This window comes from Rhinolophus sinicus, linkage group LG18, assembly GCF_036562045.2.
Source record: "Rhinolophus sinicus isolate RSC01 linkage group LG18, ASM3656204v1, whole genome shotgun sequence".
NCBI lineage: Eukaryota > Metazoa > Chordata > Mammalia > Chiroptera > Rhinolophidae > Rhinolophus > Rhinolophus sinicus.
Genome location: NC_133767.1, coordinates 2,121,017 through 2,144,399, shown reverse-complemented (window position 1 = coordinate 2,144,399; position 23,383 = coordinate 2,121,017). Strand labels below are relative to the sequence as shown.

General features: G+C 48.4%; 2 protein-coding genes and 1 long non-coding RNA gene across 4 annotated transcripts in view; 2 read left to right on the top strand and 1 right to left on the bottom strand.

The window, feature by feature from the left end:
- Positions 1-3,463, top strand: part of POLR3E (RNA polymerase III subunit E) — a 35,650-nt gene extending 32,187 nt beyond the window's left edge. For both annotated transcript variants that reach the window (XM_019751670.2, XM_019751669.2), the window contains exons 20-21: positions 1,799-1,924; positions 2,688-3,463. In XM_019751670.2, the coding sequence (XP_019607229.2) occupies positions 1,799-1,924; positions 2,688-2,744 (183 nt within the window). In that variant the 3' untranslated portion in view covers positions 2,745-3,463. The remainder of the gene's footprint in view (positions 1-1,798; positions 1,925-2,687) is intronic.
- Positions 3,464-4,450: 987 nt separating this feature from the next.
- CDR2 (cerebellar degeneration related protein 2) lies at positions 4,451-23,271 on the bottom strand. The gene is made up of 5 exons (XM_074322724.1): positions 22,868-23,271; positions 14,819-14,931; positions 7,639-7,787; positions 7,227-7,388; positions 4,451-6,078 (listed from the first exon to the last, which is right to left on the bottom strand). Exons 1-5 carry the CDS (start codon positions 23,262-23,264, stop codon positions 5,223-5,225), a joined length of 1,677 nt encoding a protein of 558 aa, XP_074178825.1. The 5' UTR covers positions 23,265-23,271; the 3' UTR covers positions 4,451-5,222.
- Positions 6,072-12,442, top strand: LOC141569456 (uncharacterized). Its single transcript, XR_012493113.1, has 3 exons — positions 6,072-7,127; positions 7,701-7,784; positions 10,859-12,442. It is a non-coding gene; the product is annotated as an uncharacterized LOC141569456 (long non-coding RNA).
- Positions 23,272-23,383: the final 112 nt, after the last annotated feature.

The window sequence follows — 23,383 nt, the reverse complement described above, 5'->3', positions numbered from 1 at the left end:
CTCCCGACTTTAAATATTCTGTCACACAGACTGGAGGTGCCAGTGGTTTGAGCCCAAAGGCCAGTCTGGGCCGCTGCATGAGTTGCCTTTTGGAAGAATGCCCCCAGGCCCTGAATTCAGTCCACTAGGAAGGGAGCAGTGCCCTACGTACTTGCATCTCTACAGAGCTTTCTGGATGATTCTGATGCCCAGCTGGCTGGTGGACCCCCGATAGGTCCGTCTCTCAGGTGGACTCTGCAGTAGGAAGTGAAAGCGTTCCTTCTCAGGGCTGGGGGCTGGGTGTTAGAAGAATTTGTTTTGTCTCTGCTCACACCAGAAGGGACACGGGGTCCAGTGAACTGGACGTAAACAGAACCAGCAGCCTGGGGCATGTTCAGTACCGTCAAGGCCCTGGCGGTCGTACCATTGCCCTAAATCATGAACTTGCCTGGACTTGCAAGACTAAGGTTTAATTGTGAAAACACCAAAGGCTTGGGGAGAGTGAGCGCGAGCCCCCGCTGAGTTCTTGGCTCCTGTTGGTGTCTCGGGGATGGACTGACTGGCCGGCGGGAGGGGTGGCAGGGCGCGTCAGGCAGTGTCCCTGCGCCAGAAGAGGTGGCATCTGGGTTCCTGCTCCCACAGTGCCCAGTGAAAGACGCAGTAAGGGCGTGTTTACCAAATCGGAGCGGACGGAAAGCTCGTGGGAAGCCGCCTCCTGCCCTGCCCGCCCCGAGCCCCACTCCTCGAGGCCGTCACTTCAGCCAGCAGCAGGTGCCACCAGAGCGTGCCTCCCTGCTGCGGGGTGTGCTCGTGGGTGCGGGCGGAGCGCTCAGCAGTGCTGGCCCTGCTTACAGCGACACGTCCGTCCCAGGCCCTGATCCTAGTTCTCTCTCCTGCTACTTCCTGTTTTCACTTGCACGGTTTTCAGAACAGATACCAGCATCCGTAGTGTTGTCGGCCTTGCTCTGATTCCCGGGAGCCTTCAGTGGGACCGGCTCTGCTCAGTGCTGGTTTACAGAATTTCCCATCTCCCTGGAATAACTTCTGTTCCTAGGGCAGAGAGTTGCTGCATTCTTTCATGTCTTACAGTGGCTTTCTTTGGCTCTCAAGTATTGTTTGTTTGGAGCGAGAATTTTAGAGGGCAAATCATTTTCCCTCTGCAGTTAAGATACGTTCCATGGTCTGCAGGCTTTCAGGCAGAGTTGATGTCCAGTGACGTTCTGCTTCTTGGTCTCGGTCCTGTTTGTTTACATCAGCGCACGTCCAGGTGTCCCCTGGGGTCAGTAATGTACAGTTAGTTACTCTGAGGAAATGCTGCAATCGACTTGGTAATTTCTTTCCCTGCTTTGGACATACTGGATCAAATTCTTTCTCATTGAATGCTTTTCCTGTTTGGGGGGGATTTTAACATCTTCTAGCATTTCTATTTAATTTTTATTTTGGGATGAAGTGCATTTCATGGGTGCCATGTGATGTCCGAGTGTCAAGACCTCTAGCCACGCCCCTCCCTGTCTTCCTGCAGTTTTGATGGTGGCTGTCCCCGCCACTACCTCGGCTAGCATTCCTGTTTATTAAGCAAAAGTATGTTCAACTGCTCTTTTCTGTGGGATGTCCCTTCATCTGGAGTCATTTTACTGGGGTCTCGGGAGCCCTGGCGTGTCTGTCCTTCCCCCAATCCCCACAACAACTTGCATCCCAGACTGCAGTGTGGAGTTAGGCCCGTAGCTTTTTCTGGTTTAGGGGCTGTTTCTCTGTCAGGTGACTGCTTCCCGTAAAAAACAAAAACAGAAACAAACAAAACATGTTTTTGCTCCTTAAGCACCGACAGGTTTTGCTCGAAATTTTCTCCAAAAATTACCGTGTTCGTCGGAATATGATCCAGTCGCGGTTGACTCAAGAGTGTGGAGAAGATCTGAGTAAACAGGAGTTGGATAAAGTGCTAAAGGTACGTGCATTTCGGGTACAACAGCCAGAGGTTCCTGCTCTGCCCACGAGCTACACAGCGAGGGGCCCGTGCCGGCTCCTCCCGTCCGAGCCAGAGGCCGACCGCCTGCTGCCTTTCCCGCCACTCAGTAGCCCTCAGGCCTCCGCAGTTGACGGCTGGTCGTGGTGTGGATGCGTGTGCTTATTTTACTATAAGATCGGGTCTTATGTATTATAATACTATGTAATATAATAATGTAACTAATTATAGTATAACATGAGACCAGGTCTTATATAAGACCGGATCTTACATTAATTTTTGCTCCAAAAGATGCATTAGAGCTGATGGTCCGGTTAGGTCTTATTTTTGGGGAAACACAGTAACTTTCAGTAGAATACGAAGGAATATATTAAATTAAAAAATGTAAACTAAGTTATTTAGCACATAGGAAAGTACGTAAGTGTACTAATACCTGTAACGCTTCTGTGAATTGGCTGCGGTCCAAATACCACCTTTGCAGAAACCTTGGAACATGGCAAGCTGATGCCAGTTATGGTGCATTTGGATCTATCACCTTAAACCCCCTGGGCCTCACAGGGTGCTGCTGTTCCCGAAGCCCCTTTGCTCTGGCAGCTTGTTCAGTTCTTGTATCTTGTGTTTATAGTTCCTCACTCTTAAGACACCCACACCCTGCAGAGAGCAGGCGGCTCGTGACGTTGCCCAGAGCACAGTAGCCACCTTGCCTGCTGAAGTCCGCGCTCACCGTCTCTCTCTGCGTTCACAGGACTGCTGCGTAAGCTATGGTGGCATGTGGTATCTTAAAGGGACAGTACAGTCTTGACAATAGTCCAAACCTCTGACCCAACGACTCCTAAGCCCAAGGAAGGCCAGTGGAAGCGGAAGGAGGGCCTCAGGTGCCTCAGAAGACACGGAGCAAGAGGGACTGCCCACCTGGTGGCCTGTGGCGTCACTGTCCTATGGACGGGGGACCACAGCCAGCTCAGCCCATGCAGGGTCAGCTTCCGTCACATCGCTCCCAGAAGAGACCAGTGGGACAGTTTGAAATTCCTGGTGTATTTTGCTTATTATCTGGTTTCATTCGCATAATCGAGTGTATATTGACACGGGTGGGATGAGGAAAATCATGGTTTAATATTTTACTTTTCAAACTGAATGCCAACAAGCTCTAAGTTATGTTTACAAGATGAAGAAAACCTCAAGGTTTTTAATATTTAAAATGCCTAGAAGCCAATATTTAGTCTTTGATCATCTAGCTGCTAAGACTTCTGCCAATTTCATTAAACAAACCAAATTGAATTGTTTTACTGTTGGGTTTCTGTGGCCATTTTACTTTTTAAAACAGCCGACTTGATGTAGCAGTCTCAACTGTTTACATGAACCATAGCAAAAACTCAATCAAATCCATCTATTCTTAATGTTTGCGTAAGGGTGCAAACAAAGCCAGGTAAGTAAGGAACAATGTACAGTGAGGTTATCATACTTTGATGTAAAAAATTTCTATTTTGTGTATTTTTTAAATAAATGCAAACACTAACCTGGCATGATGGTGGTGCTGTCTGTGTACGCGTCAGCGGGGAGCAAGGGAGAACACGTGAGAACTGCGCTGCCCGCCTCACATCAGGATTGTTGTAGACACGCGGGTAGTGAAAAGAAACCGGTTAAATTTTCACATATAGCCCAAGATAACGAAAACAACATGTAATGACATACTTTGTACTCGTTTTCAAAATCTGGGATCTTACACTTACAGCGTTGTCCGTTTGGACTCGTCACAGTTTAAGTGCCCAGGGGCCACATGCGCTGACTTGACTGGACAGAGCGGCCCTGGACGACCGTGAAAAGGTGAGTGTGAGCTGCTGTGTGGCCACCGCAGGCTCGTGGTCATGTGCGCGGGGCGGCAGCCACTGCCATCGGACGGTGTGGATCTGTGCTCCTCTTCCTTCCATGGCGCCCACCACCAGAAGAGGAGCACGTCTGCTATTTGGTAACGTAGTTTACAGGTAGGGTGTAGATTAAGTTCTTGGTTCGAATTGTTAACACACATGAGCCCGAAAAAGGAAAAAATTACCAGAATTACTCTGGAGTGTATCCAGCTACATTTCAAAGGGGAGACCCCTTGTATTGTAAAAACGGCATGAGCTCAGGGTCCTAGCCTTAAATATTTACACTGATAAAGGGATGAGTTAAGCACTTAATTCAAACAGCTAGAAAAATAAACGTAAGGAATATAGGCGGAAATAATTGTTAAAAACAAAAATTGAGGTGAAAGAATGTAAAATATGCCAACAGTTAACCAGTGAAGGAAAATGGCACAAGGCTGAGTAGACGGTGAAATGGGAAAAGTTGCAGAGGAACTGGACAATTTATAAGGAAAATATGAATTATTAAAATTGGCTATAAAAAATGGGGAAAAAATCAGTCAAATCTTTCTAGAGGCGATGGAAGAAAAAAGTAAACCGTTGGTTGTAACAGTGAAATGGTTTAAACTTAAAATAAGCAATAGATGAATTTGTTCATTTTCATAGGTAGTTTTATTTGATTTTTAGAAAAATATATACAATTACTGGAACTGCAGTTCCCTTAAATAGTTTTAAATTAAAGGTATGCAAGTGAGAGGAGCATTTTCCAGTTGGAACCTCAATACTGTTTACTAAGCAGCAGGTAGCAACGTCTGCAAGTCACGCTGTTTGCAGGGCGACAGGACACAGAGGCCGGCGTGCCCTTAGTCTGCGTGGAAGAAAGGAAGCCATCGGCACTCACTGCCCTGCCCACGACACCAGTGGCGAGGTCTCGGGTCACAGGTCTTTCCGTGGGTGCTCAGTGGGTCGCATCTGTTAGGATGACCTGTCAGTCACAGTTCAGGTGGGAGTGGACTTAAGGGGACCCCAGGGCTCGCAGTACTTGCTAATGCCACTTCTCTCGGATCAGGGCCCTGCTTGCTCCGGAACATTCTTCCGAATGAGTTCACAGTATCCAGCAGCCTTTGCGAAGATCCTCAGTTTGGCGGCCATCTGACTTCTACAGTGTGGAGAAGGAAGCAGGGGTGCAGGCATGGCCTCGGCTCCGTGCCAGCGGGACAGCGCACCTCCCCAGGTCGTGTGCGGGGCTCGGGCCTGCTTCCCCGGGACCCGCACCTGCCGTCCGCCGCTTCTGGGGCGCGTCGGCGCACCAGCCAGAGGCCCGTTTGTCACAGGACTTCCTGAGGGCTTCCGCGCGGCCCACTGTCCACGCCTGTGAGTAAGCAAAGCCGTGGGGGCGCCCGAGCCAGGGGGGCGCTGGGGCGGGGGGCAGGGCGGCGTTAGGAGTGGGACGGGGCGGAGCGGTACTTGGTTCTCTGCGCGTCTATCTCCTGCTTGGACTTCTCGATGCAGCTGAAGATCTCCTGAAACAGCGCCTTGTACCCGGGCAAGGGCGGCGGCTGCGCGCTGGCGGGGGAGCCGGGGGGCTCTGCGGGGACCGGCACCGGGACGGGGACGGGGACGGGGACGGGGACGGGCGCGGGGCCGGCGGCGCTGGCCGCAGCCCGCGACGTCTGCACGGCCTTGTGGGGGCGCGCGTCGGCGGGCGGCTGGCACTTCCTGAGCAGCGCGTCGTACTTCTCCCGCAGGGCGCTGTACTGCGTGTCCACCTCGTGCAGCGGGCACACGCCCCGCTGCCGCCCGGCCTGGACCCTGCGGACGCAGGTCTCGTCGTGGCCCTGCCCCGCGTCCCCGCCGAGGGCCGTGTCGCTGCTGCTGCGGCGGAGGAGCCCGGGCGGCGCGGCGGGGCCCGACAGCAGCATCTCCTCCAGGAGGCTGGCGCCCGGCTCGCGGAACGCGCCGAACAGGGAGTCGGGCACCAGCCTCTCGAGCCCGCTCCCCGGCGGCCGCTCCGCGCGCAGCGCCCGCCGCATCTCGGCCACCTCGGCCTCCAGCTCGTGCGCGCGGGCCCGGTAGGCGCCGGCGGCCCCCAGCTGCTGCTCCAGCTCGCCGTTCTCCGCCAGCACCAGCCCGTACTCCTCCTCCAGCGTCGCCCGCTTCTGCCGCTCCAGGCTCAGCTGCGCCTGCAGCATGGCCACCGTCCGCTTCAGGTGCTCGTGCGCTGCCTCGTCGGGGCTCGGCTGGCTCGGCAAGGACGTGATCTTCTCGGCAAACACGTGGTCGTACACGAAGTGCCTGAGGGAAACGGCGACAGAACGTATTACACAGGTCGACTGAGAATGACAAGGGGAAGAGTCTTGACATTTTTCCAGCTAAATATTTTCGAGGACCTGTGACAGGGACCAATGTTTTGCGTGTCCATCACAAGAGCAGTGGCTCAAATCCCAATTAAACTACGTGTGTGAGGCGGGCAATGGAGCATGTAAGAAAACGTAATTTTTGTGACTAACTTTTATAACTCCTAAAAGTACTGCAAAACACCCGATCGCAAAGGCCAGTGGCCTGGCTGCTGTTTCCTGGACACTGGAATGGCCCCGGGGTCTCCGTCCTGGGCTGCAGAGTACCATTCCCCGGGCAGTTTTGCGGCCCCACCCCCACATTCTGACGCAGCCGGCCTGCTGCCTGGACGCGGGGGTCTTCCGGCTGTCCCTGTGACTCAGACCACGCAGCCGAGCTTCAGAGCCATTGCCGCAGTGACACATCAGTCACCTGGCAGCTCTGCCCACATTCAGAGCTCTGATGGAGGCCAGAAGGAATCGTGGGAACTGCATTTAGAAAGACTGCAGCTGACCTGATGAATAGCCAAGGGTGACAACCTCCACACGAAAGCTGGCCTGGTCAGGGTCCTCGGCAGCTTGTCACACTGTACTTAATCTGTGTAGCGATCTGCTCGTCTGCCTCTCACGGGCGGGATAGCTCCACGAGGGCGGCAGGTGTGTCTGTGTGCTCACCACTCGTGTCTGCACAGCACCCGCCACATGACAGGCGCCCAACAAACAGCCCTTAAGTAAAAAGTCAACCTCGTAACTCAAAATTATACAGGCATTTCTGTAGGCAAAAAAAACCTCCTGCTCGCCTGGATTTTTGTTTTACTGAAATTCAGTTTTTTTCTCCACGCTAATGTGAAGTGCAACCCCCAAATCCGTAGTCTATCAGAAGTGCTGCATCTTATTTTAAACTAAGATCTAACGCGTTAAAAGCATGGAAATAAATACCCCAAGACTTTAGAAAACGAGTTTTCACAGAATAACCAGTGGCAGGAGCTCTGCAACCTGCGTGTTCGGGTAAGTGATTTCGTGCATCCCACAGGGCTCGTCGCCACAGGCGTGTCCTAGACGGACACTGAATGAATGGGGGGGGGGCACAGGCTCCCGGGCGCTTACTGGCGCAGGTCGTACAGCTCCTTCAGGCCCGAGAAGCTGGGCGCGGGCTTGTCCCGGTCACACGCGCCCTGGCTCCTCCTCCGCTGGGACAACTTCAGCTCGTCCACCTGGCTCTGGAGCTGATCGATGTGGCCTTGCAGGCATTCGATGGTCTCGGTCAGACTGCGAGGGACAGACAGGCCGACTGTTGTCACAGGACATTGAGGGCATAAGCAGCGAGGAGACATTAGCTGCCAGCCACTCAAACTGCGCTTTCTTAGCTGGAAAGGCCTTCTGTTCCTCTCTTTACTTCCTACAGAACTACATTCGTCCTTACCCCACTGACCGAGCCCACGACAGCCCTGTTCTGTTCCACTCTATACTGAGTGACCCCACCCTCCAGGGCCGCCGCAGTGGATTCTAGAACATTTACCTCAGAATCTTGTGCTGCGAGGCCTTGCTCTCAGCAACTAGCTTTTGATTTGTTTCTTCCAGTTCCCTTGCTGTGACATCTAACTGCTCATAGACCTTCGCGTGCTGTTCGTTCACCTGCCGCAGAAGCTCCACCTGCTTGCTCAGGTACTGTAAGAGACGGGGGTTGTGGCCAGTTACGCATTAAACAGACACGACACCCGCCGTGTGCCAGCACCACTGGGCGTCCTGCAGTGCAGGTCGTGAGGGCTCAGGCCCACAATGCTCCCCCCCACATGCCGGCTCCAAGGCCCGGGCCACCTGTACTTCCGGCCAGCCAGCTACAATTTGGGGGTTCCCAGGACCTCCCCTCAGGCTCAGTGACTCACTAGAACAGCTCACAGAACTCAGCAGAGCGCTTTACTCACATTCACGGGTTTATTTATAAAGGACCCAAGTCAGGAACAGCCAAACGGGAGACACACGGGGTGGGGATGGGGGTGGGGGTGGGGGCGCCTCCTCCAGACACCAGAAAGGGGAAAGGGTTCAGAAGTACAAACTGGCAGGTACAAAAGAATCACGAGGATGGAAAGCACCGCATGTAATGTGAGAACTATGGACGGTGTCAGGCGGGGACTGGGCGCATCCAGGTCATCACTTTGTAAGTTACATAAACGCCTAACACTGTGCTGTAGGCCTGAGACTAATACAGTATTGAATGTCACCTGTATTCAATATTCAACTCAATATACAGTATTCAATGTCAATTGAAAACTAAAAAAGAATAAAAAAAAAAAAGTTCCCATGCAGCAATGCTGTCCAACGGAAATGTACTGTGAGCCACATGTGTATTTTAAATTACCCACGTTAAGGTAAAAAGATAAAATCAATTTCAATAATGTAAAATATCCAAAATGTTATAACAGCACCATGTAATCAATATAAGAAGATGAAAAGATATTTCCATTTATTTTTCATGCTAAACAAACAATGATTCTTAAGCTCAGTCTTGCCATTTCCCTCCTTAGGAGTTAGTTTCGTTGCCATAATTCCCTGCGATTGGGCTGTATATTAACTGTCACAGCAGCATTCTTGACCACGTCAGATTTTGGTATGTTCTTACCATCATCATTCCCTGAAATTGCATACTAGTTACCTTAATGATGAGTGCATCTTCTAAATCCTCAGTCCACTCAAATACTGACTCTACAGATGGCTCATCGTATCGACTACATTTCCTATGTGGATAATTTCAAATATACATAAACGCAGGAAAATAGTTTTGGTGAACCCCCATCGACCCATCACCCAGTTTCAACAATTATCGACACACGGTCAACCTTGTTACGTCTATATTCTTCTCCTCTCCTCATCTCCAGTCATTTTACAGCAAATCTAAGACACCTTAATTCAATGCACATATTTATATATTTCTAAAAGATAAGATGTTTAATTTTGACCACAATCCCAATCACACCTAGAAACACCCAATAGTTATTTAATATCATTGCTTATGTTTCAGTGTTAGTATTTTCACAACTGTCTCTTACATGGTTTCCCAGCTTCATCCGTTAGCTGCTGAGTCTTGCTTATTTCACATTCGGGCCACCTTGAACCTTAGCATTTTGGAGCTGTCTCACTCTAAGGCAGGCCCCCTCCTTGAAGGCCTTACCCTACTCCCCTGGCCCTCAGGGATGCGTCTTCCTGGCTGGCTCCATCTAACCCAGCACTTAACCAGGGGACCATGGATAGGCCTGAGAGGGTCTGGGAACTCGGATGCGGGGAAAGTTACATCTTCATTTTCACTAACTTCTAATTGAAATTTAGCGTTTCCTGCCATTCTGGATGGAGACAGCAAACACCACTAGTATGAGGGGTACCGGGAATTCATCGCCAATAGAAATCAGCTATTTTCGTATCACAGTATAATGGCTGCAGAAATCTTGATTTATTGGTTACACTCATCACTACTTAAAATTACAGTAGTTTTTAGATTGCCATTAGGTCTTGGTACTTAGTGTAGTCATAAAGAAACACCTACATCACTAATCACACATTTATTTTTCAATGCTTTGATAGGCATTCAATAACAGAGTTCCTGTGTAATTGTATGTATTTGAAGGGGAACACTAGCGACCTCACTAGATAGCCAAAGGGACCCATGGCACAAAAATAGATGCAGAGCCCCAGTTACCCTTTGGGCTTCATTCACACAGTACCTATTCCAAAGCCCTTCACACCACCTGTGGAAGGTGGCCTCTCTCTCCCGAGGCGCCCTGTCCATTTCCCTCAGGACACCTAACAATACTGAGCAAATGACCGCTCACTTTGCTTACTTGTTAACGTCAGTCTTTCTAACTCTGCTGCGAGAAGGGACGCCTCTTACGTATCTAGTCCATTTAGTTTAGCAGCGTCCCTGATACACAGTAGGGACTTAGAAAATACTGGCTAGATGGCAGTTTCTAGACCTGTATTCGCAGCAGCTTATCGTGCTGTGTGTAAGCCTGACTGCTGAAATGTCGAGAGACTTAACGGAAAGATTCTGAGAAAGATTTTGGTTACAGCCCTCATGGGAAAAGGTCCTATTAGTATTTCTCAATCTCTCCCGTCTTGCCATTTACAGGGTATTTCTCCGTATTTATTCCCATGGCACAGATACTCCCCAGAAATTTGAAAGGGACGTTTAGAATTCCTACCAGCCATTATGCAGGTCCCAAGTTGGCACCCTTTTTTCCAAATGAGAGTTGCGGCCAATGTAAAGGAAACAGGTCGCTAGCAAGTAGTTACAGGGAGGCTATTTGAAAACCTACAGTAAGGTCCCCTCATCTGCTATATAAAAACCTGAGCTAAAAACACAAAACCATTGGGAAGACACTGTGATACTTTGGCCTTAGAGGCTTTGGGGGCCTGTTTTCACATGGTAGGAGTTTAATCTTATTAAATCGAAACGAATCAGAAAAACCCTTCACTTCTCCAAGAGTCTGCAGCAGGTTACCTAGCAAAGGAGTCTAAATTGGTCAGCAACTTTATTAAAAGGCAAATTATTGGCTCTCTCTGCGAATGGTGACTTAAGGCCAGAGAATCACTCTATAGTCAGACAAACTTTAGGGCGTCGGCTCTTCAGCTTCATATTATTTTTTATCAGTTTTTTTCTGAATCTAGAAAGAAATGGGGTAGCTTCTTTTCTCCCCTTGTTTTAAAGGTACAGATAGGCTCCTAATGTTCTGGTTTTCTCAATTCAGAATCTCGGATATACAGCCTCCAATGAATCTGACTGGACTGCCAACATCCTAAAATTCACGTGCCAAAAAGACTGCGTGTACAAAAGTACCTGCCATTTCAAACGGGGAAAGGGAGAGATTTAAGCAAAACAGTGGGAGGAGGAGACTATGACGGTAGCGAAAACACAGGCCAAAGTGTCAACTTACAGGCAAGAGCACCGAAGTGTACGTGCCGGGAAGCTGCGTGAGATGTCTCATACGCCTGGGAACGCGCACAGAATGTCACCTCAGCCATGAGCACAAGGTTCGGGTTTGCTTAGAAGCTATAAACAGGCCACCTTTATACCTGAGGCAAACGTTTGAGAAAGAAAGGCCAGCAGGACGATATGAAAACCTATTTGCAACAGAGCGGTGACCGCATGCAGGAAAAGCTGAACACAACCCCAACTAAAAAATGCCTTCAGAATGGAATGGAAATTTGGCTTTTATGCAGTGCTGGGATTATCCTTAGATTAAGGATTAAGCCCCAATCCTCTGAATTCAGTATCCAAATGACCTTCCACAATCCTGATGAAATATTTCCTATTACCTTTGAAAAACCTCCTTACCCTGATGAAAATACTGTATTTCCTCGGGAGAAAATTGAGGGGGAAAAAAAGCATGAATATGAAAATAAAAACCACCTCTGATCTCACTATGAAAAGCTTGGCCTGTTTTTATGATTTATTTTCCAGTAATTGAAAAGAACTTATTGTTTTCAGAATTAAGATTCTTTTATTACTGAAATTCTTCAAACGAGGATAAACTGTACAATGGCTTACACTTTTAAAATACGCGCTTCCATACGCTCCCTCAGCAGAGCCCTGGACCAGTGTCGTGCGAGCACCGGGGTCTGAGAGGAAACACATGCCTGAGGAAGCTGTTCGCTATACGATCGAGGGCTTAAGCCTGAATCTTCTAACACGGGCCAGAGCCCCTGCCAGAGGTGGGAACCCACAGTGGAGGAATGACTGGAAGGGCTTTGTTCAAGTACTGATGTCAACTAGTGTTTGAATTACCTACTATGTGTGGAAGCCCATAAACAGCAGCAGCCTTCAATGCTGCAAATGGAAAAGGGGGTCGGGGAGAGAAGAAAACAAATCGAGAAATAATTCTAATATAAAGTAGAACACCGATAAATGGAGTAAAGGAAGCACAAAAATGCTTTAAAATTCCCCAAGACGTGAGCTCTCGAAAGGACGTCTTCAAAGGCCAGACAACTCCTGTCGGGACAATGCAGGTTCCCAGCAGAGAAGCAACGTGGAGACCAGGCTGCCTGTGGTTGTGGGCAGTGGGAGAATCTGCTGGGTCTGAGCTGTCAGAGCTCATCACTTCCCAAAGTTTCTCTCCTGCTCCCCCCCGCGACCCAGGAGAAAAACTTGCTCTGGAGTCTTGAAAAATTAGCTGCTCAGGTGAAAACTGAGTATAAGTCACACCAGCTAGAGGCATCTCTGAAGCCAATCATTACTTTCAATAGTTCAATCGTTTTTTGACATTAAAAGCGATGCCTCAGAAAACATCAGTTTTTATGAGGCCCACCGCGTTTCCCCGAAAATAAGACCTAGCCAGACCATCAGCTCTAATGCGTCTTTTGGAGCAAAAATTAATATAAGACCCGGTCTTATTTTACTATGAGACCCGGTCTTTATAATATAATATAAATAATATTAACATAATTAATAATATAAGACCCGGTCTTGTAGTAAAATAAGACCGGGTCTTATATTAATTTTTGCTCCAAAAGACACATTAGAGCTGATGGTCTGGCTAGGTCTTATTTTCAGGGAAATATGGTATTTGAAACACTGACAGTCATGGAAAGCACATTTGGAGTTCTTACCAAATACCCTTGCGTTTCCTGATTGTCTGTTTCCATGAGTCACCGTTTGGGTGGCGGGGGGGTTGTCCTAGCATTTTCACCCGTTCTGTGCTACAAATCATCCACTACGAGTACTGGGTTCCAGGACCATTTTTCTGGACTGTGTCATTTAAAATTTCTCTAGGTTGGTGGGATAAGAGCTGACCTTTTGGTTTTCAACTATGTTTTTCTAAATTTAAAAAACAATCGTGTTATTTTTCTAATCAGGAAAACTCCCAATAAACCTTGTGAAAACTGGGTTTAAAACTTGGACAAGTGATTCTATTCATGTAAAGTGTAAAAAACAGGCTAAACTAACCTAGGGTGTTCGGGTGCTGGTCAGCGGGCTGGTGACTGGAAGAGCTGACAGTGTTCCCACTTCTTATCTGGGTGTTGCTTGCACGGGTATGTTTACTTTATGAAAACTCATCACACTACATACCAAGGATTTGTGCCTTTTGTCTGTATGTATATTTCAACAAAAAGTTTACTTACAAAACAACTAACATGAGGTTTGAATTAAGGAAAGAGCCCGTATAAAGTTTAGGGGGCTCCTGAAGTTTGCCGTGGTGACAGCACATTGCACAGGTCACCTGTCAGGAGGGAATCAGGCTGTCTGCCTGGTTACTTTTACAAAAGCATCAGGCCTTCCTCTTAGACCGCTGGAGAGAGACCTTGGAAGTCTCTGCTGGGATCTGTAAGTCTGCCCAGGCACACATGGGAACCGAGCAGGCAGGAAAGCAGGCCTGTGGGAGTCCCCTGGCTGGTAAGTGGGCTTTGCCAGCACTGCCGTCTTATCTCCCCATTCATGCCATCGCTACTGACTTTCATGAAGCGGTTTATAAAAAGAAGGAAAGAAGAAAGCCAACTGGAACGGCAGAGAAGAAATCTAAGACAGTGTCGTTCTTAGCCAAAAAGCAGCTTTGATAAAGAGTAAAATGCTGAATGCTACAATGCTTGGATCTGTGAACCAGTAGACCATGTGCTCTAAAAAAGAGACTCATGAAAATGTTCCTGGAAGCATTCCAGGCTACGTCTATTTGACAGCTTATACATGTATTTAATTTTATATTTAATCATTAAGGTCTACACTGGATATTTCATTTCCATTACACTTTATAACATCTCATGGAAGACGTTACATGATGGAGTGTTATTTGCAGATTTGGAGAATCTCAAAGATCTTTGGGTTTTTTCCAGAATGTCAACAATCTGCCTTCACTGTTTAGTCGTCCTCTGTACCACAGAAAGGAAAACAAAGGTAGAAAGACAAGTAATGGGCCATAAAGCAACTGTGTCTGCGATCTCCTCCAGTAACAAATAGGTATCACTCTCTTAATTATGCAAATGCTTGGACTTTTCCCCCTAACTTGGGAGAGCTGCTAAAGTAGAAGTATAGCGTTCAGTTACAGTGATTTATAGGTGCTTTCACAGAAAACGTCCATACAATGTATTAAGACTATGTTTCTACCCAAATACAAATAAACATGCTTCACAGTTTAAGACTTTTAACAATAAGTCAAAGACTGTATAATTCTACTTCTGTGAATTTCCAGCACCTGGCTAAGTACATAATCAGAGCTCAGTAAGTTCTTCTCACTGTCCTAAGGTCTTTTACATTTTTCTGCACAGACACGAGAGTCCTAGTTTTACTGTACCAACTGGGGGGAGGGGAGGGCAGGTACAACCATGGAGCCCCAGCAGTGGGTAGTTTTCTTTCTTAAGCTGGGCAGTGGGTAAGCACGTGTTCACTGTATTATTTATTCTCTTATACCTCTTTATATGTCAACTTTTTTTAAAAGAAAAAAGTAAGAAACTAAGTATAACATTCACAGCTTAATTTTGCTTCACATGCTGGCAAATATTGGACCGTTTACTTCAGTATACTTCACCAAAGGTGAAGAGAGAAGTCTCTTTCATCATGCAGACTTACGTGTTGGGAAAGTACAATACAAGCAGAAATCAACCTCTCTGCCCTCTCTGATGGTTCTTCTCACAAGTTTATGTTAGACAGTAAACACAGCCTATGTTAGCGGATACGACTGGTCCAGCAGCAGCAGGCCACACCTCCAAGGGTAAATTACCTCAATTTCCTGTAACTGCTCCTGGTTGGTTGTATACATCTGCTGAAGAGACTCCTCCAGCTCTGTGTTCCGATCCAGTAATGTCTTCCCAAGCTCAGCAGCCAGCTGGAGATCTAGCATGACAAATGAAGAATGCAAATTATGTCACATCAACATTTTATGCAGCCTGTTCCTTAAAATGAGAATGAACCAAGGCCCAACACAACACAAAGTGAAGTCAGATGCCAGTGGAATGGCACAGGAGGAAGCCCGAGTTCTACTTCACATCCAGTCGAACTGGGGCCCCTGCCAGTAACGTGCTCTCTCCTGCACCCCTACTTGGGAGACATGAAGACCAACCTACTTTATGGAGATGTATTCACTTGTTTACTTCTAAGATCGTAATTATTTGCTACTGGACTGGACTTAGTCATATCCTCACTGTCTGCTTTTTTGGACAGACCCTCGAGCCAAACTACAGGCAGATATTTAAATGGTCTCTAAAGTGAAATCCAGCTGCTGTGAGTGTATTATTCTTTTGCAACTGTCAAAGCAAAGTTTGTTGTTACAGATCCTGGCCTCCTGAGGAGACTAAAAATTATTAAGTCAAAAAAAGGAAAAACACATCAGTAATCAGAGCATTGCCCAGGTCTTTGGCATTTTTTCCTGCTTCATGTTTTTGAAGATGAGCAAAGCAGATAGCAGCACAGCGATTGCGCTTTTGAGGTAATTACATGTCAGTAGCTCGTACAGTACGTTGTTTTGGCACAGAAGCGTCTTTCTATTTTAGATCTCCCTTTTCAACTCTCTCTTCTTAGGCATAGATGCACATGAGACAGGATTTGTCTGTGTTCCACACCGTCCCAGAAGTAAAACTTGAACGGTACCAGGACACTAGTTCTAACGTAGCACCTGCAGTGACTCCGCATAGTACACTTCCTAGCGAGGCGCTTTAGCGCAATGGGAAATGCACTGAGCTGAGGAGGGAGGTCTGAGGCCCAGTTCTGATCACCATTTACTAGGTTAACACTTTCCATCTGGGTACTCAAAAGGTCCCTACGCTTAGTACTCTTGTCTACAGACAACTGTGCTGTCAATATCAATGACACCGTGAAAGCAAATGAAACACTACATAAGGAAGTACTTCACAAACTAAGGTGCAATACAAATGCGAAGTATTATTACTATTCATTGATTCACAAATTGTGAGGCACTATGGTCAACTTTGGTTATAGAATGGGAAATAAAATGGATAAAGTTCCCGTTTCTTTCACACTCCCAGATTAATGGGAGAAACCAGACAGCAAACAATAAACTTGCAAACTGTGATAGCACTTCCCATTCATACATGCATGATACACTCAGTAATACCGTGAGGAACAGAGTGAGGAAGGAAAATGGAGTCACTCTAGTCAAGCTGCTAAACCACTATAATCACACAGGTTGAGGCCGGAGGAAACGAGCCTGTTCCTGCTTTCACTGGCCTGGGATACATCCTTTTGAACTGTCCAGTCCAGTGTCAGTGCCTGGGACGTGCAGCAAACTTCCAGCTCACCCTCTGTTACCCACTGAAGGACTAAGGAAAGAAAGAATGTTCACGTAGCCAGACCACTGGTCATCCTGAGGCTGACCCTCTGGGACCAGTCCAGAGGCCAAGAACGCAGGACTGAGTCTCCTCAGGAATGTACTCTCTGTACTCTTAGCTTTTCTCCAGAACACCCTCAGTGTTGCCTAGTTGTGTTTCTGGTGTGTGAACCTTAAGACCCTTGAATAAATCTTTATCGTTTATTTCTAGCCAAAGCATCTAGACTCTTTTTGAGTTCGTTCAACACCAGATGTCATTCTGGACACTGAGGATGCAAGAATGAACTGAGCTGAAAGTTCCCTGTCCTCGTGGAGCTTATATTCTGTTGGGAGACACAGACTAATAAAATATATGCCAGATCGCAGGACGTGCTAGAGAGAGCAAAGCAGGGGAGGGGGATAAGAGGAGTGTGGACGTGGGAGGGTGACACTTAAGAACGTGACCAGGTGACATTAGAATCAAGATGTGAAGAAACTGAATAAATGAGCCTGTGGATCTATCTAGGTGACTGGCGCTCCAGGCAGAGGCAAAATAAGTATAAAGACGCAGGGAGGGAGTGGAGGAACGAGCCAAGGAGGTGGATGAGGCCAGAGCAGATTCTGTGCTGGGGGGCGGAGGGGGGGGGCAGGAGGAGGCAAGTCAGGGGCTCCGAGGTCAGCAGCTTGTCGGCCTAAGGACGTTACGGTTTTGGCTTTGACTCTGAGTGAAATGTAAGCCACTGACAGGATCGCTCTGGCTCTGCGTAAACAGGCTGAAAGGCACCAAGGCGGAAGCAGGGTGACAGGAGGATACGGCGGTCATCGGCGTGAGACGGTGGTGGCAGAGACGGAGACGAGGTAGGATTCTGGGTGTGCTTTGAAAGTGGAGCTGAAAGGACGTGTTAACCCAGCTGGATGTGGTGTGTGAGAGAAAAAAGGAAAAAATGGATTTCGTGATAATAAACAAAGGCTCTACTTTGAAAGCCAGGTCACGAGGACAGGTGTGAGGAGACATTTTAGCGAAAGCTTGCAGGCTGAGGAGCTCGCCACGTGAGAGCCAGGCAGAGGCGCTGACAGGAAGGACCTGGTGCGATCCACAACCCGACACAAAGCCCGTGTGCTAGCAGCACGAGGGCAGGGCGGTGCTTCACGAGGTTGGCGACACAGGCAGGAGCGGATCCACGTTTGATAGGCCGCGGTACGGAGGGTTTGACTCTTAGGCTAAGTACGATGGAAAGTCATCTCAGTGTCATAAGAATATTTATTATGAAAGCATTTGTTATAAAAACAGGAAAACTCACTACTGTATTATTTTTGAACTTAATTTTTAGAGGTTGACAAGTAAGATTTAATGTCTATTCATTACACTGATATTAAAACTGAACTGGAATAAGGGGTCACAGAAAAACGACAACTTTTGTTACCGGGTACTGTTCCTTCAGGTGCCTCATTAGTGCTCTACTTGGCTAGTTTTCCCTCATTAGGAAAAACAAAGCAAAATCTACACACCACACACTACACACTGTAGCTCGCCTTCAAACATTTCACACCCAATGAAAAGAAAGCTGTTGGTACACAGGTGTTAAAATACATTCTCTCATGACTTAAATATTAACAATGCCCATTCATGTACTTAAGACTTCAGATAAGAAGCCTAGGAAGTGACACCTTATATTCACAAGACACAGAACCCTTAGGAACAGCTCAGACCATTTCAGAGCCACACATCCTTATGTTCCACGTGAGCCCCGTTTTTCAGATGAGAGCCTGAGGCAGTAAGACCTGACCACGTCTCCCCGGGAGTCCCAGGGCCTGTCACCCTCGTCACCATTCTCTCTCCTTTGTCGTACTCGTACTCCCCACACCTGCACAGCTTTCAGTCAGGGGACAGGGATGTCTACAGACTTCCTGGTTTAAGGCCGAGTGGCGCTTCACCTTCCCGCTTGTGTTCAGGGATGGCAGCGGCGCCTGACATGAGCTCACTACCTGCTTCCAGCCAAAGTCCGTACAGTCCCAGGCAAGTTAGTATCCTGTTCTCACTAAGCGAAAACAGCTCTGCACAGCTGAAGATGGCCCTGGAATAATTATTTTGTACTCATAGGGTGTGACCCGTGTCCACAGAGAAGCCACCACACAGAGGCCACCCTGACCTGGACATAACGTAAGTTTTGAACTGGTGAGTGGTGAGACTCACCAGAGACATTCTTAACTAGCCATCAAACCCGAATCCAGACCACCTTCGGACCCTTCCGTCCCGGGAGGGCCCCATACTCCTCCACAGCCAGGGGCAGCTCGCCCGCAGCTGCAGACGGACGCCAAGTACAGCATCCCTCCCGCCAACAACGACCAGGACAGAACTTGCCTCTGGTCCTTATCTCGGTCCTTATTTCCAGTTAAACAAAGCCCTACCTGGCTGGGTAATCTGAAGTCTCAGTCGCCTAAATATTTCATAGGCTGTTTAGGCTAGAATTCTGGCGAGACAAGTACCAACTACACGAAAGCGCCCGCGAAGTCACACTGTATAAGAGGATATTACTTCATCTGTTGGTTTAAGGACAGGGCCTTTTTTGGTCTTTAAAAAAAGTTCATTTCCTGTCGTGTAGCATCTGGCTTCCATACCAAAAGGAGCCAAGAGCTGGCAGTAAGCCCAAGAAGGTTTTCTAAATAATGAGTGGGGGGAACGGGAGAGTATTCAATGTCCTTTATTACCATGGTTTAATTAAGGCACAAAAGAAAACAATACAGTTTTGAAGCCTTATGCGCCGGCTCACCTATTTTCCAACAAGGATTTTCAGTAAGAGGCTGTCTCTTCCAAATCCTATTGAACTGGCCGAGGCAGCACTAAAAATATCCCAGATTTACTGCAGGCTCCCGAACGACGACCTGCCGATTCCTTCATGTTTAATAAGCTTTCATTAAGCAGCCTTTGCAAGTGATGATAATCCATTTAACACTGTCCACTGCTTGCTTCAAGCACATTCCACCCGACCTGGGCTTGAGGCAAACAGTCAGCTCTGGCAGCCAGAGTGGTTTTTCAGAAGGATCTTTCTTCCACAATTCTGAAACCTTTAAGTCCCACTATTATAGTTTTCTTATGTTCCTGGTTTTTCAAAATGAGGACGGCATATTCCCATGTTAGCTATAGTCTGCCCAGTAATTCAATAACTTGAAGGCTGAAAGCTTTTCCTCTTACAAAGTCAAATGCGTCATTTGGTGATGCTTCTAATTCCCGTTGCCAACGTTACTATAATTGGGAAAGCAAAAAACCTGAACATAAACATCAAGAAAAATGATGATGTCAGTTTTAATGAACCTCCAAACAGTGATTCAGCACATTAGTTACATACCAGGAAAATGTACTTATCGTGAAAAGAAGGAGGAATCTTAGGATTCCTTCAAACTAAGATTTCATTTGCTGATCCATACAGCAGAAACCTGAATCCTATGCTAAGCTTGCACAGCTCTGCAAATGACAATGATAATAGCAGCTGCTCTAAAAGAAAATGCCGTCTCTGAAGTCTGTCCACCTGGCTCTCAGGGGCACATTTCAAAGCGAGCACCAGCGCTACCACACAGAGGCTCCTGCTGTCCCAGAAAGGATCTGACCCACAGAGATCGTTGTCAGTATTTCTCCTGTGCCAACTCAGCCCTCTGACAAAAGACAGTCTCCATCAAAGTGTTTTGTAAAAGCAGAGGTTTTCTCCTTCTGCCTGCACACAGCTCTACAAGTTTCTAACAAGGTATGAAAGGCAGGCCAGAGCCTTCTGAGGTTGGAATTTTTCGGCAATTTTAATTTAAAAAAGAATGCCCAGCAAACTTCGATACAAAGATTCAAGCTACTTTAAATAATGCTCCTATTACTAAAGGAAAAGAATTAGTCGCTCCATGACTTTGAGAACAGGATCTGAATAAGTGTTAGGCGCTCCCTCCAGACAAGGCTCACTCGGCAAAGTTAACTCAGGCAGACCTCGGAGACACCGTGGGTTTGGTTCCAGGCCACCGTAATAAAGCAAGGACTGCAATAAAGTGAGTCGTAAGCTTTTTGCTGGTGGAGAGTCTTGTCTTCCATTTAAAAACAAAAAACCACCACCAAAAAAGCGCGCAACACCTCTAAGGCGCAATAGAACAAAGCAATGCAATAAAATGAGGCAGATGCCTGTGAGGATGGTAAAAATGAACAGATGTCTGCACTTGATAAAATCCCACTACATTTGCTTATCAAACTATTTAAGAGGGCAGACCTGCTGCTCCCAAACTTTATTCAGCAACGAATATCTATTGAGGGCCTACCACGTGCCAGGCAGAGGTGGGCACAGACCAGGAGGCAGCGTCTCTAGGCCTCTCTCGTCAACAGATTCCTAGACCCTCAATTTCACTTTGCTGTGGGGTCCTGCCTGTCCTATCTGTGGGTAGGGACTGTGGCCCCAGGGCCGGGATACACACGTACCTGGCACAGAGTCGGTAAGTATTTGAGCAATTAACACATTTTAAAATCCCTTAGAAGTTTAGGAGTCCTTTAAGATATAATTTAACAAAAGTGAGACAAAGATCATCCTTTAATTCACACTGCATCCTTTCTTTTACAGGCCTTATTCCCAAGTTATGATTGTTGGAATTTCCCACCTAGTCCTACCCGACACACTTGGTTATGACATAGAGAGTTATGTCAAAGTCCATCGTGATACGGACGTAAAAGTCCTTTGAGAAGAAACACAGAACAAATTCCAAGTGCAAACTGGCATTAAGGCGGTTTGGACCCGTGTTCGTTAAGATCTCATTGAAGTTGAACACCTGATGACTTCCTTTTGCCCAGAGAGGTTAGTCACCCCACGTTGCGTTTGCTTCTCGGTAGATTGAAACATTACAAATGATTCTTCCTAACTACTTCCCACAGGGCAAATGCCTTGTGGACTGAGGGACCTGATGGAAGAGAGCGATGAAAACAGGAACCCTGTGCGAGTGCCTCAGCTCAGGTCAACAAATATTAAAATCAAGCTTCTGTTATGTGCCAAGGATTCCACCAGATTCAAAAACAAAACAAGCCCATACAGATCTATGCTTCTTAAATGCAGGAAAGAAAAATATTTAGCTATGACGATACAAACTGCTTAATTGGTTATAAGGAAATGTTGCAGTTGTTCAGTGGTTCTCACATTAATCCTGGAGAAAATATCAAACTGAAAACAGGCTTGTTAAAATGTAGGACAAAAGTGTCTTGTGGACATGGAAAATGTGATGGCAAATACTGCACTGCAGCCGCTAAGTAGCTTAGACCATATAAGCAAGCGTAATGGTGAACTACTTTGGTTTAAGTGACTGTCTGCACAGCATGTTGATTTAAGAAATCACCTTCCCCCAAAAGATGTACTTGTTTTATTTCCCTTTTCTAAGTATGAGTAATTCAAGTTTACATTCCTTACCTCCCCTCCCCCCTTCAATGGTTAGCATGAACAAACATCATGGTCATTTAATATTCAACTAGATGAAATGTTAATTTTCATTGCAAGTGGAGAGCTGAAAACGTCGATTCTGCACAGAATTGCAGAAACGGAAGATGCCTGAAAAAAAATTCCTGAGGATTATTCAGTATAGTGGTTAAGAAAGTTTGCTCTGGAGTTTGAAGTGGGATCCTAGCTCCAATAACAGTACCTACTTTCTACCTCCATAGTTGTTGAGATTAAATGAGCAGCTGTGTGAAGGGCCTGTCAGTGGCCCACAAAAATCGCTCCCCAATTTCAAGCTCCTGCTACTAATGTGCAGTAAAGGGGGGGCCTTCTAGGGAGGCTGCAAAGCGAGGACTGTCGAACGATTTTCTCTAGAGACACCATCCATCAGCAAGAAATCCAAGGCAGGTCCAGATAGGAGTGCCTGTTTCCAAGGGAAGGAAGTGGTCGAGACAGAAATGCCCTTAAGTCATTTCAGGGCCTCAGGTGAACGACGCATAAGCAATTTTTCCCCCCAACAGTCGAACACCCAACTGAAGAAGCTGTAAAGCGGCTGGTAACGAAGAGCCAGGGTTTGGGCAGCGGCTGTGGTTCCTCGTTCTGAGTGTGGGTTCAAACACGCTCCCACTCCTAACGCAAGGGAAGGCACCGGGCCGCTCTGGCCTCCGCTTTCCTCCTCTGGAAAGTGGGGTTAACAAAAGCAGAGCTATTGTGCGGGTCACAGGTGGGCACAGGGCTGGGCACGCGTCCCGCCGGAGCGCTCTGCCACCCCTGCCACCTGCAGCAACTCCCACCCGCGCCGCGGAGCAATGCGGGGAGGACGCCCTGCAGCCAGTGCGGGCGCAGAGCTGCCCTCCGCACGCGTGATCTGCTGATACCTGCGCAGCAGCCCCGGCCCGCGCCGGGCCCGCCTCCGGGGCGCGATGGGCAGGTGCGGCGGCGCCCCACGCCAGGTGGACGTCGCACTTCGCCCGCACCTGGCACCCGTGGGCCGCGAGCACAAGCAACTTTTTAACGGGTTCGCCGCCGGGAGCCTCCGGGGCCTGGCCGCCCGCGCGCTCACCTTGCTGGAGGTCCCGATTGTCGTACCACGGCTCTTCCTCCACCTCGAACTCCTCCACCACGCTTTCCGCCAGCATCTCGGCCGGCTCTCCCGGGGGCAGCGGCGCCCGCTGCCGCCGTCCCGCCTCGGCCGCCGCCCCGGGCTCCCCGCCGGTCCCTGCGTCCTCAGCCAGAGCCGCCCTCGGGCGGGACGCGCCGCCACGCCGCCGGTCCAGAGCCGCCCGAGCCCCGCCGCTGCCGCGGACCGGCTTTCCGACTCGCGTCCTGAGGCCCAACGGCCCCAGTGGCCGGCAACCCGGCGCGAGCACCCCGGCCGGCGGCACCCCGAGCCGGCTGCTCACGCAGCAGCGGCACCCAACGTGGCACTTTGGCAGCGAGCGCCCGGACGGGGGCTGCATTCAAACCCCGGGCGGCGCCTCCGCCAATCGCGAGCGGGTCGCCGGCCGAGGAGCAGCGACGTCGCCCAATGGCGTCTTCCCGCAGGCCCGCGGTTCGCCCGGTCTCGCGGGCAAGCAGC

Bases quoted from the DNA above. Each gene is read 5' to 3' on its own strand.
- CDR2 (XM_074322724.1), bottom strand. From the start codon at position 23,264: ATGCAGCCCCCGTCCGGGCGCTCGCTGCCAAAGTGCCACGTTGGGTGC. The intron at 14,932-22,867 runs GTGAGCGCGCGG...TTGTCATGCTAG, and splicing joins CAATCGGGACCTCCAGCAAG to ATCTCCAGCTGGCTGCTGAG. The intron at 7,389-7,638 runs GTAAATGTTCTA...TGTCCCTCGCAG, and splicing joins TCGCAGCACAAGATTCTGAG to TCTGACCGAGACCATCGAAT.